This window comes from Bubalus bubalis, chromosome 3, assembly GCF_019923935.1.
Source record: "Bubalus bubalis isolate 160015118507 breed Murrah chromosome 3, NDDB_SH_1, whole genome shotgun sequence".
NCBI classification, from domain to species: domain Eukaryota; kingdom Metazoa; phylum Chordata; class Mammalia; order Artiodactyla; family Bovidae; genus Bubalus; species Bubalus bubalis.
In genome coordinates, this window is record NC_059159.1 from 115,601,879 (window position 1) to 115,620,962 (window position 19,084).

The 19,084-nt window shown below is 41.8% G+C and overlaps 1 protein-coding gene across 2 annotated transcripts in view; it reads right to left on the minus strand.

Moving 5' to 3' along the window:
• The window catches only part of GNA14 (G protein subunit alpha 14), a 201,314-nt gene that overhangs the window by 75,256 nt on the left and 106,974 nt on the right, over positions 1-19,084 (minus strand). For both annotated transcript variants that reach the window (XM_006074410.4, XM_025279144.3), the window contains exon 2: positions 9,747-9,931. In XM_006074410.4, the coding sequence (XP_006074472.1) occupies positions 9,747-9,931 (185 nt within the window). The remainder of the gene's footprint in view (positions 1-9,746; positions 9,932-19,084) is intronic.

Genomic DNA, 19,084 nt, shown 5'->3' on the forward strand with positions numbered 1-19,084 from the left:
AGTCCCTGTCTTAATTTTTTAAAAAGCTTTTCAAAAAAAGAAAAAAATTATTTGGCTACACAGAAGTCTTAGTTGTGGCATGCAGGATCTTTATTTGAAGAACGTGGGATTCAGTTCCCCAACCAAGGACCAAACCAGGGCCCCCTGCATTGGGAAAAGCTTTTTACAGAGGATGCTTTCTAGAATGGTTTGCCTAGGATAATATTGTGGAGTTTATTAACCAGTTAATAAAAATCTACCTCTAAATTCAATAAAACCAGGTGAGCAGATGATTCTCTCGGCAGGACTCCAAAATAAACCTGAGGGTTAATTTATCTCTTGGCACATGTTTATGGCATTCATTCACAGTGAGGAAACTGGGTGATGAGAAAAGGCAGGGCTGAAAAGAGAGCAGTTCGACACATCTGTTACCTCTCTACCATCGGAAAATGAGTGTGGCTCTGCCGTGAAGAGAAAGCAAATTGTGAAGGACTTTGGATATAATTTCTTTTCCATGGGGATGGTCTTGATCCCTGTCTCCTGTACAATGTCACAAACCTCCATCCATAGTTCATCAGGCACTCTATCTATCAGATCTAGTCCCTTAAATCTATTTCTCATTTCCACTGTATAATCATAAGGGATTTGATTTAGGTCATACTTGATATAGGTCATACCTGAATGGTTCCCTACTTTCTTCAATTGAAGTCTGAATTGGCAATAAGGAGTTCATGATCTGAGCCACAGTCAGCTCCTGGTCTTGTTTTATGACTGTATAGAGCTTCTCCATCTTTGGCTGCAAAGAATATAATCAATCTGATTTCGGTGTTGACCATCTGGTGATGTCCATGTGTAGAGTCTTCTCTTGTGTTGTTGGAAGAGGGTGTTTGCTATGACCAGTGCATTCTCTTTGCAAAACTTTATTAGACTTTGCCCTGCTTCATTCAGTATTCCAAGGCCAAATTTGCCTGTTACTCCAGGTGTTTCTTGACTTCCTACTTTTGCATTCCAGTCTCCTATAATGAAAAGGACATTTTTGGGGGGGAGCGGTGTTAGTTCTAAAAGGTCTTGTAGGTCTTCATAGAACCGTTCAACTTCAGCTCTTCAGCATCACTGGTTGGGGCATAGGCTTATATGCAGAGTACATCATGACAAACGTTGGGCTGGAAGAAGCACAAGCTGGAATCAAGATTGCCGGGAGAAATATCAATAACCTCAGATATGCAGATGACACCACCCTTATGGCAGAAGGTGAAGAGGAACTAAAAAGCCTCTTGATGAAAGTGAAAGAGGAGAGGGAAAAAGTTGGCTTAAAGCTCAACATTCAGAAACGAAGATCGTGGCATCTGGTCCCATCACTTCATGGCAAATAGATGGGGAAACAGTGGAAACAGTGCCAGACTTTATTTTTTTGGGCTCCAAAATCACTGCAGATGGTGATTGCAGCCATGAAATTAAAAGACACTTACTCCTTGGAAGGAAAGTTATGACCAACCTGCTGCTGCTGCTAAGTCGCTTCAGTCATGTCTGACTCTGTGCGACCCCATAGACGGCAGCTCACTAGGCTCCCCCATCCCTGGGATTCTCCAGGCAAGAACACTGGAGTGGGTTGCCATTTCCTTCTCCAATTCATGAAGGTGAAAAGTGAAAGTGAAGTCGCTGAGTCGTGTCCGACTCTTAGCGACCCCATGGACTGCAGCCCACCACGCTCCTCCGCCCATTGGATTCTCCAGGCAAGAGTACTGGAGTGGGGTGCCATTGCCTTCTCTGTGACCAACCTAGATAACGTATTGAAAAGCAGAGACATTACTTTGCCAACAAAGGTCCATCTAGTCAAGGCTATGGTTTTTCCAGTGGTCATGTATGGATGTGAGAGTTGGACTGTGAAGAAAGCTGAGTGCCAAGGAATTGATGCTTTGGAACTGTGGTGTTGGAGAAGACTCTTGAGAGTCCCTTGGACTGCAAGGAGATCCAACCAGTTCATCCTAAAGGAGATCAGTCCTGGGTGTTCATTGGAAGGACTGATGTTGAAGCTGAAACTCCAATACTTTGGAGTTTCACCTGATGCGAAGAGTTGACTCACTGGAAAAGACTCTGATGCTGGGAGGGATTGGGGGCAGGAGGAGAAGGGGACGACAGGATGAGACGGCTGGATGGCATCACCGACTAGATGGACATGAGTTTGAGTAAACTCCAGGAGTTGGTGATGGACAGGGAGGCCTGGTGTGCTGCGATTCATGGGGTCACAAAGAATCGGACACGACTGAGTGACTGAACTGAACTGAACTGAACTTGGATATAATAATTTTCATGGACAAACAACGAGGTCCTACTGTATAGCACAGGGAACTATATTCAATATCCTGTGATAAATCATAATGGAAAAGAATATGAAAAAGTATGTTTTGTGAACTGAGTTACTTTGCTGTATAGCAGCAAAACACAACATAGTAAATCAACTATACTGCAATAAGATTTAAAAAAAAAAAAAATTTTACTAGCATCACCAATGATGATTCTAACTTTTGTCAAGGAGTTTTGAATTGTGAGTTTCACATGTTCCCTCTCCTTTGTATATTAAGATAGCAACAAAGTTGGGTGCAATTTAAAAGATGCAAAGAAAATGTTTCACATGTATTAGATGGATGGATAGGTGTTCAAATAGCCTGATGGTCACACTAGTTCCTGGACTGTAGCTTTGTGAGATTTTCCCTTTTTACTAGATTTTTAAAAGCATTTCTTTGCATGTGGTAGGTTCATACCTAGCCTTGAGGTTAGGGAAGAAATTAACATTTCAGTGGTCCAGACTATCTCATTACTCATCACTGACCTCAAACCTTCTTCATCTCCCAGTGGGCGGCGGGTGGTCAGATTTACTTGTGATAATAATTAAGGAGAAAATCAGTTTTTTCTCATTTTTATCCTGTTCTTTCTCATTTTCCAACTTATTATATTTCAAGCTGATTAAGCAATTTTCACACTAATGTCAACATTGATTAATCAGAGAACTATTGAGATAAATGGAAAAACTCCAGCACAGGATTGGTGTGACACTGGCTAGAATTCCAAGTTTTTAGTAAGGAGAAAAATGCACCATGCCATTTTTAATATCCAATAAGACATAAGAAGAAAGAGCCTGGGTTTAACATGTGCCAGAGAACCAGTGACCCTGGGCTACAGCCGAAGTCTGAATAATGGCCTCACCATTCCCAAGAGACTCATGCAGACTCTGACTTTTCAAACTGGACAAGGAAATGGGACTGAAAAGTATATTTAAACAGACATTATAAAAGTTAGAAAATAAGGGGTCTTAATATACATCAAGCTCTGAGAAACTTTTCTATAAAGAGCCATGTAAATTGACCATTTTTACCTAACTGTGCTCGATTTCCTCACATGTGTCTTTGATAGACCCTTCTGGAAATTCAGCCTTGGTTTCTGAGAAAAGTTAAGCTGGAAGAGTTAGACATACACAGATATGAGACATGATCGGAGCTCCTTCTGGTATTAGAAAACATCTCCTGCAATCCTACCCCATAAATATCAGACTTTATTGCTTAAACGTGAAGTTGGATGCTTGGTGTTTAAGTTTTATATACCTAGTGAACTGCCATCTCAATAAATAAAACTATCTATTGATAAGGAGTGAAAATATACAACTTGTAAAAAAAAAATATATAACTTGTATTATATAACATGTGTATATATATTGCATATACTTATATATAACCTATATATTATATATAATATATATTAACTTCCTAATAAAATGTCTCTATTTACAAAACAAAATTGTAGGGTATTTTTATTATAAAATATATCTGTACATTGCATATGTTATCAACATAATCTGCATCTCTGAGTCTTTTCTGAATAAAAAGAAATAACTTCCATGTAGCAACAATAGGAAAAGGAGGGTGAGAAGGCCCCGTAACATGACTTCCAGAGAACAAGATGCAGCTCTCCTCCTCCAGACTCCCACCCCACCCCTGGAAGCTCTCGGCAGGATGCTGTGCTAGGCTCATGCAAGACTCAAAGGAAACAAACACAGAGTCTGCCCTGAATTCAAAACCTTCACCTGCAGATGCTGTCAAGTTTACCATCACCTCATCTCACCGAAGCCCCCTCGTACTGCTGGACTAAGCAAACCTCCTCAAAGCTGGCTACACAGTTTACCTGTGGATGGAGATTAATTAGGTCAGCCCATGGAAGAGATGACCAGATGCTGCCCTTTCCTCTACAGAAAGACTGATAAAGTAGAATCCAAACTGAATGCCTCCAGAGAGTGATAAGATACATGTAGAGTATCAGTGGTTCTCAAACTTGACTGCCTAACAAGAATCACCTGGGAGGTTTCTAAAACTCAATCCAAAAGCTCTGGCTGCATGCCAAGAATGCTTAGCTCCAGCTCTCTGGTGGGTGGTACCTTGGGCAGCAACAGAAAAGCCTCCCAGGAGATGCCACTGTGCAGCCAGGGCTGAGGGCCATTGTTTTGCTTGTTCCTGATACACCTAGCAGTCAGGAGAGGGGGCATCCTGTTCCAAAGGCCTGAAACTGAAGACACTACAGGAAACTGACAACAAAGAGGTCTGCTTACCTAAATGTAGAACCTGAAAAACTTGAAACAAAATTAGCAGAGACCTTGTGAGTTAATTGCTGCTGCTGCTAAGTCGCTTCAGTCGTGTCCGACTCTGTGCGACCCCAGGGACGGCAGCCCACCAGGCTCCCCAGTCCCTGGGATTCTCCAGGCAAGAACACTGGAGTGGGTTGCCATTCCTTCTCCAATGCATGAAAGTGAAGTCGCTCAGTCGTGTCCGACTCCTAGCGACCCCATGGACTGCAGCCTACCAGGCTCCTCCATCCATGGGATTTTCCAGGCAAGAGTCCTGGAGTGGGTTGCCATTGCCTTCTCCTAGTCAATTAAACCCCCCAAATTCAGCCTTTCAAGAGCTGTGATTGGCTGGAGGGCCCAAGTCCCCTGCCTCAAGTGTGACTTGGAATCCAGCACAAGCTTCTGGTTTTGATATATGACAAAACCAGTACAATATTGTAAAGTTAAAAAATAAAATAAAATAAATAAATTAATTAATTTAAAAAAAAAAGGAGATAAAGATGCTTTTTGAAGGGAATTTCAGACTTCACGCTTCTAGAAACACTGAATTCCAAATTAAGTACTTGAGGCAAATGGCAGGCAAAATACTCCTCTTACTGTTCAATTATTAACTCTCCTTTTTAAAGACACTGTTTTTGTTTTTATGATGAGCCCTTGCAGTTAAATGTGTGTAAAGACCCTGATGCTGGGAAAGAGTGAAGGCAGAAGAAGGGGGCAACAGAGGATGAGATGGTTGAATGATATCACTGAATCAATGGACATGAGTTTGAACAAACTCCAGGAGATGGTGAAGGACAGGGAAGGCTGGTGTGCTGTCCATGGGGTTGCAAAGAGTCAGGCATAACTTATCGACTGAATAACAACAAGTTACATGCACATATGATGTGACCCCCAGTGAGATCCTTTAAGTGGGAGGGCAGGGAAGAACCTGGGGTCAGCTACCAAAAGAATCTGTAGCCCTTGTTCTTAAAACCAAGCATTTTTGAAAAGTCAGGCAGGGCTGTCCTTTGCCCTTGGGAAATTCTTATCTAAATCATCCAAGCAGATTCTGTAGAACCTTAAAAGGAGCTAAGATTTCCTTCACCATACTACAGGCCTAGAGTAAGAATTTCTCAAACTGGAGACACTACAAAGAGTTAAAAAAAAAAGAAGCTTTTCTATGAAATCATCACCAGGCAACGTAAGATATAAGCTAATTCAATGTTAGGAGTCCTGACACTGAGTAAACACCTCTGTAATATTTATTCAAGAAGTCATAAATTTTAATATGTGCTCATGACACTCTTGAGAGACATTCATAAAAATTAAGGCTTATCAACAGAGTGAGCAAATACATATGAATCATTTCTTTAGGAAAAAAGGCAGGCAATGTATAAGAAAATAATCTTCAAAGCTAAATCTTAATTGAGTAAACATATTGGTTAAAAACCAAATGCTACACTGAGTTTCTGATAAATTTCCTCTCAAAAGCAGCCTGTCAAGTAACAAGCAAAGATTTTCAACAAACTGGCTGAGCCATAATCCTGCTAACATTTAAAATAAAACCCTCTAAAAGTGCTCTTAATCCTCCTCTACATATTTTTAAGAAAGTGTTTCTTTCTAGCTGTGAAAAAATCAAATAGAAATAAATATTCAGCAACAAGAAGTTAGAGGACCGAAAAGAAAAGCTAACTAGTTTTGTTCATACTCATCTTAACTAGTCAATTGTTTTAAATGAAGCAATACTTTGTAAAGAAAATAGATCATGTTTCTTAAGTAATTACTTAAACCCCTGGAGCATTAATCATTTGATCATTTTATGACCTAAGAAGGGTAATTGGTTATAGTTTCACATTTGTGATCAGGACTAGCCCACAGAGGAAATCATTCAGAAAATAATAGAGAAGAAATTGATCAAAATTTCCACATGGAAGAGGTTTCACAGCTTCCCCTAAGACTGAGTCAGCAACTCCAGTCCATGGACTCCATCCACTCCTGGTCTGTTTTGTTTGGCCCATGAGTTAAGAACAGTTTTCACATTTTGCAAACAGTTTATAAGCAAGCCTCACTCATTTTTATGCATCACTCATGCCTGGTTTTGTACAACAGCAGAGTTGAACAGTTGTAGCAGAGACTGTGTAGCCTTCAAAGCTGAAAATATTTCCTCTCTGGCCCTTTATAGAAAAAGTTTATAGACTCCCATCTGAGACCTACAAGGGAGCTATGAACAGGGCCCAGATTTGTAGGACCAATCCAGTGATTTTTTTCTACTCAACATTTTGCTCTCCTTGTTGGTCGCTCAGTCATGTCTAACTTTGCAACCTCATGGACTGTGTAGCCTGCTAGGCTCCTCTGTCTATGGGATTCTCCAGGCAACAGTTTGGAGTGGATAGCCATCCCCTTCTCCAGGGAATCTTCCCAACCCAGGAATCAAACACAGGTCTCCTGTATTGCAGGTGGATTCTTTACCATCTGAGCCCACCAGGGAAGCATCTCTTTAAGCCATTTCAATACGTGGTTCACCCCTGGCATATGTTTGAGAGGTAAGAGGAAGTTGATTAAGCATGAATGCAGGTACTTGAAGTAGAAAGAAGGCATTGAGAATGGAGCCAGAGACAGCAAATGAGGAGGGGACAAAGGTACGATTAATTCACTTCCTAGTTTCACAGGTATGTTTGAAGGAGAATTCTGCTCTAGGATGGACCACATCCAGAGTCTCACCATACCTGATATAGAGGATTTAAATGATGAGACTGGAGGCCTTCTGAATTGATATTAGATCAGATTTGAGGCTTAGAGTTGCTGATGTTTTTAGGGTTAAATCTTTGGGGGATATTAGAATGGAGTGAAAGTATTTTGCTAATGGACATGACATTCATGGGAGCAAGCAGAGGTCAGGCCATACTGGGTTGAATAGTGTTGCCTTGAAATCCATGCAAACCCCAAATCTCAGAAAGTAACTTTATTGAGAAATAGAGTCTATGTAGATATATCAAGCTATGATGAGGTCACACTGAATTAGGATGGGCTCTAATCCAATGACTGCTGTCCTTATGGGAAGAGGGAGAAATGGACACACAGTGGGGAATGCCCTGTGAGCACAGAGACACAGGGGGAGAACTTTACGTGAAGACAGAGTCAGGGACTGAATGGAGGCCTCCACAAGCCAAAGGACACTGCGGATTGCCAGCAACCCCCACAAGCCAGGCAAGATGCATGGAACAGAGACTCCAGCCGGAACCAGGTCCTTGGTTTCAGACTTCAAGCCTCCAGAACTGGGAAGGAAGAAATCTGTCTCAAGCCACCCAGTTTGAGGTGCTTTGTTATGGCAGCTGGAGGGAAGTAATGCAGATGAGCAGGCAAGGGGACATGGCCTTATGGAGAAGAATTCAGATCAAGAGAACAGAAGAAAGCGGTGGAATGTCAAGCCCTGTAAAACCTTTCTATTTGAGACACAAACTTAGAGTACCTCTAGAAGACCTTGAGGGAAAACAAAACAAAAATCCAGAGACCTTGATTCCTAAATCTGATTGGATTTTTACAAACACATGTTACCAATGTAAGCAGAACTGACTCACACTTGAGTCTTCTCTTCCCAACAGGCCTGTTTACAAACCCATTCCTAAACTCCAAGCTTCTCCCAGTCACCCCACTATGACTGGGAAACAAAATGCCTTTTTACCAAAGAGGAAAGTAGATTAACTAACATCACCACGAGGATGTTCCTGACCTATCTCTTCTCTGAAATAATCTTAAATTTCCACAGATGACCTAATTTTTAAAATAGCTTGTACAGGGTGATTTTTTTTTAAATTGCACACCATTCAAATAGATATAATGAAAATTCAAAAAATTAAAATATGCTTATAAAAAAAAAACCAAAAAGATATAATGCACATACTCAAAGCCAACTTGTAAAGGAATCATAGTTACTTGTAGAATTTCCCAATGGTTCATGACACACCTCTCATATTACTTGGCACCAGATATTCTAAAGGTTAATTTCCACCACTACCACCACCCCCGCCTGTCACACACGCACACACACACGCTTTTCAACATAACGCTGTTGAAGGCTGAAGCTGTGGGTGAGATATTATACATTCCTCCATTTCTTCAAGATTACAAGGAAACAGTAGTAAAGACACAAAGCTGTAGTCACACTATAAAGGTACGTCTAAAATTTGGTGCATGTTGAGTTTTCCTGTGTAATGCAGTCACTGAGTAATAAAAAAATTAGACTTACTGCTTTGAAACTCTGTATAATACACATAAAAACAAATGCCACAAGCTGATGATAAAGCAGTTCCTGAGGTCCATATTTAAGCCACTATTCCAGCTTTTGAGCAGCTAAATTCTTTCTAATCAATTCACAAGGGACTCATCTTGGAATTTTTCTCTTTATCATCATGTCGTGTTATAACTTGGTATGAGTTATTTTCAAGAAATTCTGTCGTCTAGATTCTTAATGAGCTCATAGTATTTTCCCATGGATTTACATTCCTATACACCCTAGAAAATATTGTCTCCTTCTCCCACCTTCCTGTCTCATTATTCTCCTATAGTCTCAAACAGATACGGATTTTAAATAACCCACAGAGAGAGGAAAGCAAATGGCAACTTGATACCATTACTTTGGGAGAGTTCCTTGCTAGTCGAGACACAAGCATTACTCTTCCTAAATTATCAGTTAGCTCCTAAGAAGGGCTAGCTTCCAAAAGAAACAAACAAAACCCACTGACTTCTCTGAGTAGTCTGCAGGACATTTATGAAAATATCTCCTAAGACTAGGAATTCTTAAAAAGTTGCCCATTGTAAACCCAAGACCACCATTGCTCAAAGCAAGAAAGTAACCAGGTATCTTAGCTAAAAGAGGAAATGTAAATATATGTCTTCCTTTTCTCAGCACTCCAAAAAAAAAAAGCACTGAAATGACTGCACACCAGGCAACACCACACCACCACTGTGCCAGAGCTTCTGCAGAAATAAGACCACAACACTGTGCCTAAATTCATCATATGCCTCTGGAGGAGCTCTACCCCAGAGTCTGAGCTCAAGAGCTTCTTCTGGCCTCTGATGCAAGCACTCAGTAAATCTTTCAGTTCAGAGACAGAGACTAACCAGAGGAGGACAGCATGGCAGTCACAAATGGCTCCAAACTTCTTAAACACGTTACCTTATTCTGCTCACACACGTACTGTATCTTCAGGGTGTCCATGGCTCTGATCATGGCTTGCATGGCAGTGAATATGTTTTGGTAAACCAGCTTCGTGAACCCCTTTCTGTCTTCGTCGCTGTAACCAGACCCATGGATGATTCTCATCTGCTTGATAAAGGTGCTTTTGCCACTTTCACCAGTTCCTAATAAGACAAATCAAGTGAAAAATGCAGTCAGCAGTCTTTAAAAGGAATGGAGTGAGAAAAAAGGACTGTGTGGCAGTGTTGGTCAATATCAGGATTAGTAAATTAACATGGGGACTTGGAAAGGGACTGCTGAATACTTATGCAGTTTATGCTGCAGAGTAGTGCCATCCTAAACCCCAGGGCCTGTGCTTTAGAGGGTCACAAATATCACACACACACAATTTATTAAGGACACATAAGTGTCCATGTCACTTGGAGTAATCTTAAGCATCAGCTCTTGTGACTAACACTGTTTAGGCCCCAGGGAATTGCTCCCCCACATCCCTTGCCCTAAGACCTTGAAACAATTGGCCACTGTGCCTGAAAGCCCTAAATATTTAAGGGTTTTCCTACTGCTAATCCCAGCCATGGCAGGGCTGGGGTGCTGCTTCAGAGGGCAGGGAGGGTCTGAGGAGCAGAAATACCTGGACAGGAGAAAAGGCTGACTTGCCAATTCCTTTCTTTCACACACATGAGTACAATGGATCCTTGTATAATAAAGCACCTTCCCAAGTTGTACCAAATGTCTATATTCCTCCCCCTCCTCATATTCCAATTTGCTGTTCAGGAGGCCCTCCAAACTCATGACACTTGTACATGGCAGCCAAGGAGAATTTTACAACATCAAACCATTCCTATCGCCATTAAATATGTACAGATGCCCAGACAACCTGTATGAAACATGATGCTGGGGCTTTACGTTAATATTAGACTGAGATATTGCTTGGACAGACAGAAAAAGTTGCAATATAAGTGGTAGACTTGAGTGATGGAATTAAAATATGTTCTAATAGTTTTTGTGATGATTTATCTATAAGATCTTATCACCATGTTTGGAACATAATGTATTTATGGTTCATTTTCAAATTCAAATATTGCTTTAAAGAAGGTTTTTTTTTAACAAATTCAGGTTGATATGACCTCAATAGGGCAAAGTTTCTTCAAATTGGAATTAATGAAAAATGATCTGAGAACTAAAATGACTCAAGAAAAGATGGATATTTCAAATGGATGAATTGTAATATATACAATATATATTCAATATACTTGTTACAAAAAGTCATTTAATTCAGCATTGCTAGTAAAATGAGTTATATGAAAATCTTAATTAAAATAATATAATTAATGATTTTACTATAAAAGCCAAAAATTATAAAATAGAAAATGACTGATTAATTATAAAATATTTTATTAGTCATTCACATTTCATTGACCCAACAGAAGATCCAGACAGTTTAGTTATGGTTAAATTCAATCATCTTTGATACTTTGTTGACTATTAGTCATATTAAAAACCATAGTTTGTTCATTTTTTTTTTGACATTTGAGTTATAAAGATATGTTTGTCATGGTAAGAGGATTCAACATATTAATAATGGTTTCTTAGCTTGATTATAGCCTATAACTATTTAGACTTATGGGATGTGGGTCTTCATCTGTATTCTTGTCAGGGTCTTCTAAATATCAGGCCCCAGAGAAATATCTAGGGGACTTGTTCAATATTTCCATGTGGATGACTGAGACAACTATTTGATAAGATCATTCCTTGTAAGGAAAAAAATATATATTCTTTTGTACTGATCTTTTCAAAGCACAAACCTGCTTTTCTGTCTCCTCATCGTCAGCTCAAGACCCTCAATGGGGTCCCTGTGGCTCAGGAAGAAAGACCAAACTCCTTACTATGGCCAGCGAGGCTGTGGGGTCTGGCCCCTCCGTGTTCACCAGCCTCTGTTCCCAACACATTTTCTCCACCCTCTGTGCTCCAGCCACACTGGCCTCCTTGAGGTAGCTTTGGTTCATGCTTTGCAGATTCTGAGGATGGTCTTTCTTCATCTTGCTCATCTTTGCTCTTGGCCTGACTTTCCTGTTGCGGTCAAGTCCCTGTACTCTAGGTTCTCAAGGGACCATGAACTTCTCATTGGAGCACCTGTTCCAGCTGCACTTTTGCCCATTAATGTCGTTCTTCCTCTGACATGTCTCCCCTACTCGCCTGTAAGTTTCATAAGGGGAGACAGGGGCCATGTTTGTTTTTATCACATTGTTTCCCCTTGGGCCAGGACACGGCTGAGCAACTTTCACTTTCACTTTCCCCTTGGGCCAGGAATAATGCTGTACACTTGGCACATGCTCAATAAGCTTTTGTAAGATTATGGTTAAATACACATAACAAAATTTACTGTCTTCACTGTTTGTAGTATGCAGTTTGGAAGTGTTAAGCATATTCACACTATTATGCAACCAATCTCCAGAACTCATTTCATCCTGCAGAACTGAAACTCATCCCCTTTAAACAAGTCCCCCTCCCCCCTCCCCCCTTCCCCCAGCCCGTGGCAGCCACCTCATTACTTTCTGTGTCTAGGAGTTTAACTACTCTTGGTACCTCACATAAGTAGGATGGATCACACAGCATTTGTCTTTTGGTGACTGGCTTATTTCACTTAGATACCCTCAACGGGACTTCCCTGACGGCTCCGCAGTAAAAAATCTGCCTCCAATGCAGGAGATGCAGGTTTGACCCCTGGGTCAGGAAGCTCCCCTGGAGGAAGAAATGGCAACCCACAACAATATTCTTGCCTGGAAAATCCCATGGACAGAGGAGCCAGGCAGTCTACAGTCCATGGGGCCGCAAAGAGTTGGGCACGACTGAAGATGCACACACATACAACACAACACCCTCAAAGTTCATTCTTGAGATAGCATTTCCTTCCTTTTGAAAGCTTGGATTATATTCTAGTATTTTTGAATACATGATAGTGATAAGGAATTTACACAGTCTTGGCCACCTGCACTATCTACAAATAGGAAAATAGATGGCTCATCCTTTCTCAACCACCCAGGGTGCTATATGGGTAGCAGTGACGTCAACCATGGCAGGAACAACTATGAAAGTGGCCAAGCAGGAGCCTTATCCTGATCCTCTGTGACCCTCTCTGGTTACTCCCCTAGTCCCCACAATGGTGAATATTAGAGTCACGATGTGCCTGGTACTTTGCACACACTATGTCCTTTGATCTTCACAACCATCCTACAATATATGAATTATCATCATCATCTCTACTATACAGATGAGAAACCTGGGGCTCATTCTGTTTAGTAACCCCTGCAAGTGCCCAGGATCAGCAAGAGAGAGAGAGGGGATTTACCCAATCAGATTCGAAGGACAAAGCTTACTTTCAGAAAAGAATGTCAGGGTTATAGACTTAGTCATGCTGGTCTAATGAGGACAAATGCGAAGTTCACAGCCACGCACTGAAGCCTAAGCCCAGGCAGACCCACCGTCCTGCAGACACATGCTGCTGCTGGGGCCCAAGGAAGAGCCTCCTGACAGGTGTGTGTCCTCTAGAGCAGTCTTAACAAACCGTGGAGCAAAATGCTTGTTGCTCCACTTCCACTTCCAGAGATGGCAAAGGTGGGTACTGTCTTCTGACATCAGAGATGAGGAAACTGGCTCTGAGTCATCCAACAGGGCAAAGCTGATGCAAATTCAGAACTGTAGCTAGAAACCAGACTGTCAATGCCTCAGCCCGGGAAAGTGAAAGTCGCTCAGTTGTGTTTGACTCTTTGCGACCCCATGGACTATACAGTCCATGGAATTCTCCAGGCCAGAATATTGGAGTGGGTAGCTCTTCTCTTCTTCAGGGGATCTTCCCACCCTCTGAAGGAACTGTCTTCCACTTCATCCCTTCAAGAGTTAGTCCTGCCCTGTATAAACTCTCAAAGTGCCTGTGGACACCCCAGTGGGGCACATCCCCTGACTGCTTGTTTGCAGATAGATCTCTTATTACACCTTTAGTCCAGGAAGGGTAGGGCTTGGGAATCACTCATTTGGGTACAACGATCATTGTGCCCACTATATAGTCAGCTCTTAAAATATGGTTAAATGGATAGAAGAAACATGAGAAGTCCTCCACAGTTCTTATATTATGGACAACTGCAGAAAGTTGAGATATGAACTAAGTATAATTGTGATGAGACCAGTTTCATGACAACTCTTGACTGTCAAGGCCCTATATGATAACTGAGGACCTGAGGGAAGACCCTGCACTGTCAGAGCTTGGTCGAGAGCCCTGGATCAGATTAGGATTCCACTCTTGCAGAATCTTGGGGTCCCTGCATCTCCTCCATCTATGATGCTGCCATGCTTGCTTCTATTCCACCCAGCAAGGTTGACCTCAGGTCCACTGCTACTTTACCCCAAGCAAAGATTCATACTTCCATGTTCTACACACCACAAAGCTGACATGACAAAGAAATGATGTAACTCTCACATAGCAAGCTGTGATTTGGGCACTCTTAAGTCAGAAAAATCACTTGACGCACCCCAAAGTTCTTCACCAAGGTAGAGAAACTTAAGTTATAAGGCCATTCACTTATAAGAGGTTAAAGCCAAACCTGTCACCAGCCCCAAAAACGGAAACATTTTTTAAAAAGTCATTGATCTTGCTTTTGGACACAGAACATTTTGAAAAGAAAAGGTTAAAAATGATTTTAAAGATTAATAAAAAGATGATATAAATTTATTTGATCAATACCAATCTTTTAAAATAGTCTTCAATTCTACATTGTGGTTATTTGAAGAATTAAAAAACAAACATGGGGCAAAAATGGATAGGTTAGAGGCAAAGAGGAGACATTGAAAGACACATCACCTGGGACTGAGCAAAGATCACAGAGCAAAGAGACTCCATGGGCTGGGTAGGGGGTTGGGTGAGGAGTTGTGGGGTCAGGGTATAGATGAGGGGATTCTCTTACTCTCTTTTAAGCCTCAACACAACCCAGTTCAGTCCAGTCACTCAGTCGTGTCCGATTCTTTGCGACCCCATGAACCACAGCACGCCAGGCCTCCCTGCCCATCACCAACTCCCAGAGTCCACCCAAACCCATGTCCATTGAGCTGGTGATGCCATCCAACCATCTCATCCTCTGTCGTCCCCTTCTCCTCCTGCCCTCAGTCTTTCCCAGCGTCAGGGTCTTTTCCAATGAGTTAACTCTTCACATCAGGTGGCCAAAGTATTGGAGTCTCAGCTTCAACATCAGTCCTTTCATTAAACACTCAGGACTCTCCTTTAGGATGGACTGGTTGGATCTCCCTGCAGTCCAAGGGACTCTCAAGAGTCTTGTCCAACACCACAGTTCAAAAGCATCAGTTCTGCGCTCAGCTTTCTTTGTAGTCCAACTCTCACATCCATACATGGCCACTGGAAAAACAATAGCCTTGACTAGACGGACCTTTGTTGGCAAAGTAATGTCTCTGCTTTTGAATATGCTATCTAGGTTGGTCATAACTTTCCTTCCAAGGAGTAAGTGTCTTTTAATTTCATGGCTGCAATCACCATCTGCAGTGATTTTGGAGCCCCCCAAAATAAAGTCTGACACTGTTTCCCCATCTATTTCCCATGAAGTGATGGGACCAGATGCCATGATTTTAGTTTTCTGAATGTTGAGCTTTAAGCCAACTTTTTCACTCTCCTCTTTCAGTTTCATCAAGAGGCTCTTTAGTTCTTCTTCACTTTCTGCCATAAGAGTGGTGTCATCTGCATATCTGAGGTTACTGATATTTCTCCTGGCAAACTTGATTCCAGCTTGTGCTTCCTCCAGCCCAGGGTTTCTCATGAGGTACTCTGCATATAAGTTAAATAAGCAGGGTGACAAGATACGGCCTTGACGTACTCCTTTTCCTATTTGGAACCAGTCTGTTTTTCCATGACCCAGTTAGTATCCTCCATTTCCAGAAGGGAAACTGAACATCAAAAAGATTAGTTTATTTAATCTCTGTCCAAGGTGACTCAGCCTGGAAGTGATCGTTGAGTCTTGGGTCTACTTCTAGGTCTCTGTTGATGCATGCACTTCCCATGATAACACCATGTGCTAGTTTTACCCTGAGTGTTTCCCAAAATAAATGGCCAAGTTACACCCTCCTGTCATCTTGAGTACTGTCTTCACCTGGTTCAGATATTCCAACACTTGGGGCTTTATCTTTAATTCTTCAGAGTTCTGCTCTACATGAGATGGCCCCAACAGCAGCTAGGGGCTGAGGTGGCCGTGGACACGTGAGAGCTAAGTCATTCTCTGCAATGACAGCCATGACCAGGACCACAGGCACCAGTTCACTCAAGCTAAGGATCTGAACGGAGTTTCTGTCTGGATGACCTGTCCATTGATGTAAGTGGAGTGTTACAAGTCCCCTACTAGTGTTATTGTCAATTTCTCCTTTTATGTCTGTTAAATATTTGCCTTACATATTGAGGTGCTCCTATGTAGGGTATATACATTTACAACTGTTGTATCTTCTTTTTGGATTGATCCCTTGGTCATTATGTAACAGTCTTTATTTTAGTCTATTTTGTCTGATATAAGTATTGTCACACTGATTTTCTTTTGATTTCCATTTGCATGGAATGCCTTTTTCTATCCCCTCACTCCCAGTTTGTATATGGCTCTAATCTGAAGTGAGTCTCTTGCAGGCAGCGTATATACAGGTCTTGGTTTTATATCATCACTTACAAACAGAAACTCAACACTGAGACATTGAGCACAACTGTTCATTTATTTTGCACAAAAGAAAAATCTAAAGGATGTGATTTTTAGAATGAAAATTATTGGTGATTGGAAGAATAGGGCCTTAGCTTTGACATTACACCAATTGTGTATTGGAATGTGTGCCTGGGGCCAGAAGCACAAGTCCACTCTGCCTTGTTTCTCATCTCTTTGTAAGAATGTTCTCGCTGACTCCTCCACAAAATCGACATGCTGATAGGCGCTTCTCCACAGCCTCTGCAGATAGCAGGAGAACCAGAGACCTCAAGCAGGGAGCAACATCTTGATTCAAAGGGAAGCTGAAGCCTCTGGTTGGAAGGCAAACTCTGGTACCAGGTGACCAAGAGATATAACCAGATGTGACAAGGGGGTAAGGGGGAGGAGAGCACAGTCCAGGAGGACTTTCATTCCAGGACCCAATGCTGATAAAACACAGAGCAGGGAAAGGAATAAAATTACAATTCTATCTCTAGATTCTGTCCCAAATACCAATAAGGGAAATGTCTCTTCTCTTCCACTGAAGCTTTTCCTTCACTGTTTTCACACTTGGGAGGAAAAAACCAGCTATGGGTTATAAGTACTTCAAAACTTTTATTATCATTGAGAGCCTGCTAGCTTGAGGTTCTTACTTATTGTCATCCTTTATTGCAGATGTGATCTGCAATCAAATCAGCAGGTAACTTTTGGGTAAGGTGGTCTGGCTGGTAACAGAGATTCCTCAGAGGGCCTGTGTGGGTTCCCTGCTTTTGTGCCTGGTAACCTCAGGGCAGGAGACCAGCCTGCTTCTCACTTAAGGTTTCTCATACTCTCCTGAGTCTCTCACTGTAATGCTCTGCTGAGATCCTCTGCCACCCCCAGTCCCTTTTTAAAAAAGAATTTTATTTATTTTTGCCTGTGCTGAGCCTTTGTTGCTGTGTGGGCTTTTCTCTAATTGTGGAGAGTGGGGCTACTCCATAGTTGCAGTGAGCGGGCTTCTCACTGTGGTGGCTTCCCTTGTTGCATCTGGGAAGATCCCACACGCCATGCACAGGGTCTTCAGTGGCTGTGGTTCCCAGGCGCCAGAGCACTGGCTCAACAGTTGTGGTGCACAGGCTTAGCTGCTCTGCGGCAGGTGGGATCTTCCTGAAGCAGGGACCAAACCCATGTCTCCTGCATTGGCAGACGGATTCTCTACCACTGAGCTACCAGGGAAGCCGTGCTGTAGCCTTAAATGTGAATTATTTCCTTTTTCAGAGTAGATGCTAAGTCGTTAATCCACACAAATACTCCAGCATGGTTGGCACACATGGATACCTATTCTATTTAAGCGAAAGCTCACCTCCGCAGGCTTCTTGCATCCTTGGTTGAGGGGCTTGCCTTCTGCAGGACTCGGAGCTTTCCTCCAGGATGCTTGTTCCTAGCATTCATTTACCCAGTGTTTCCCCAAACTCCATTATTTATGTACCTACCTTGTTATTTTTATCATATCCATGTACCATCTGTAGGATTATATAATATTAAAAAATTTTTTATTTAAATAAATTTGTTATGTAAGGAAACATGATTGTTATGAGTGAAAAAACAGTATCATTTTCCATGAGTAATCAAATTAAATACACTATAATAAGACTTTAGTGAGATTCTAGCTACAAACATCTGGTCTATCCCCAGTGATCTGGGTACTTCATTTTGGAAAATGATACCCATGAATTATTGTCCTCTTTATGTGAAATGTGCCCCTTTACTTTTTATCTTGAAAGAAGTTTCCCCTCTCTTTCTCTCAAGGGGCTTCTGATATTCTACCCAGGAATCTCACGCACATACAAAAAAACTGAGGGTTGAAACTCATGTAACTAAAAGGGAGCCAGAAAAATGTCTTAGTGCTAAAACTTTAAATTCTTTCTGAGATTTGAGAAAGCAATATGAGGTTCAAGTTTCAGCATAACACTCAGAAAGGATCATGGAGGAAAAAAAAAAGTTTCTTTTTAGGAGCCAGGAAAGAACAGCGGCCAAAGCAAAATAAATCCTTTTCCAAGTGATAGACCAAGGACATCTAAACAGAAAGCCAATTGTTCTCAAGTTTAACTACCATCTTTAGTCAAGACCACCTCCTGGAGAGTCAAATCGAGATGCTGATAAAGCTTCCCAGATAGACACAGCCATCTCCCATAGTCTGTGATGTCTTCTGAAACCATCTGGGAGAAGTCGTTCTGTTTTAGCTCAGTTTTACAGAAGATGATGTACTGATACGTAAACAGAACAGAAATGGGGACACAATTCTAGACATTGGTGTAAATGATCTGTGAGACCAGCAAGCAAAAGAGAGCATGGACATTCTGATGTGACTGGCAGGTTGGCTCTATGGGGACAGGGCCTTATTTCTCTTATTCTCTGGTATCTTTGGATCCTAAAACACAGCACATAAGTAAGTGAAGTCGCTCAGTCGTGTCTGACTCTTTGCGACCCCATGGACTGTAGCCTACCAGGCTCCTCTGTCCATGGGATTTTCCAGGCAATAGTACTGGAGTGGATTGCCATTTCCTTCTCCAGAGAATCTTCCCTACGCAGGGATTGAACCCGGGTCTCCTGCATTGT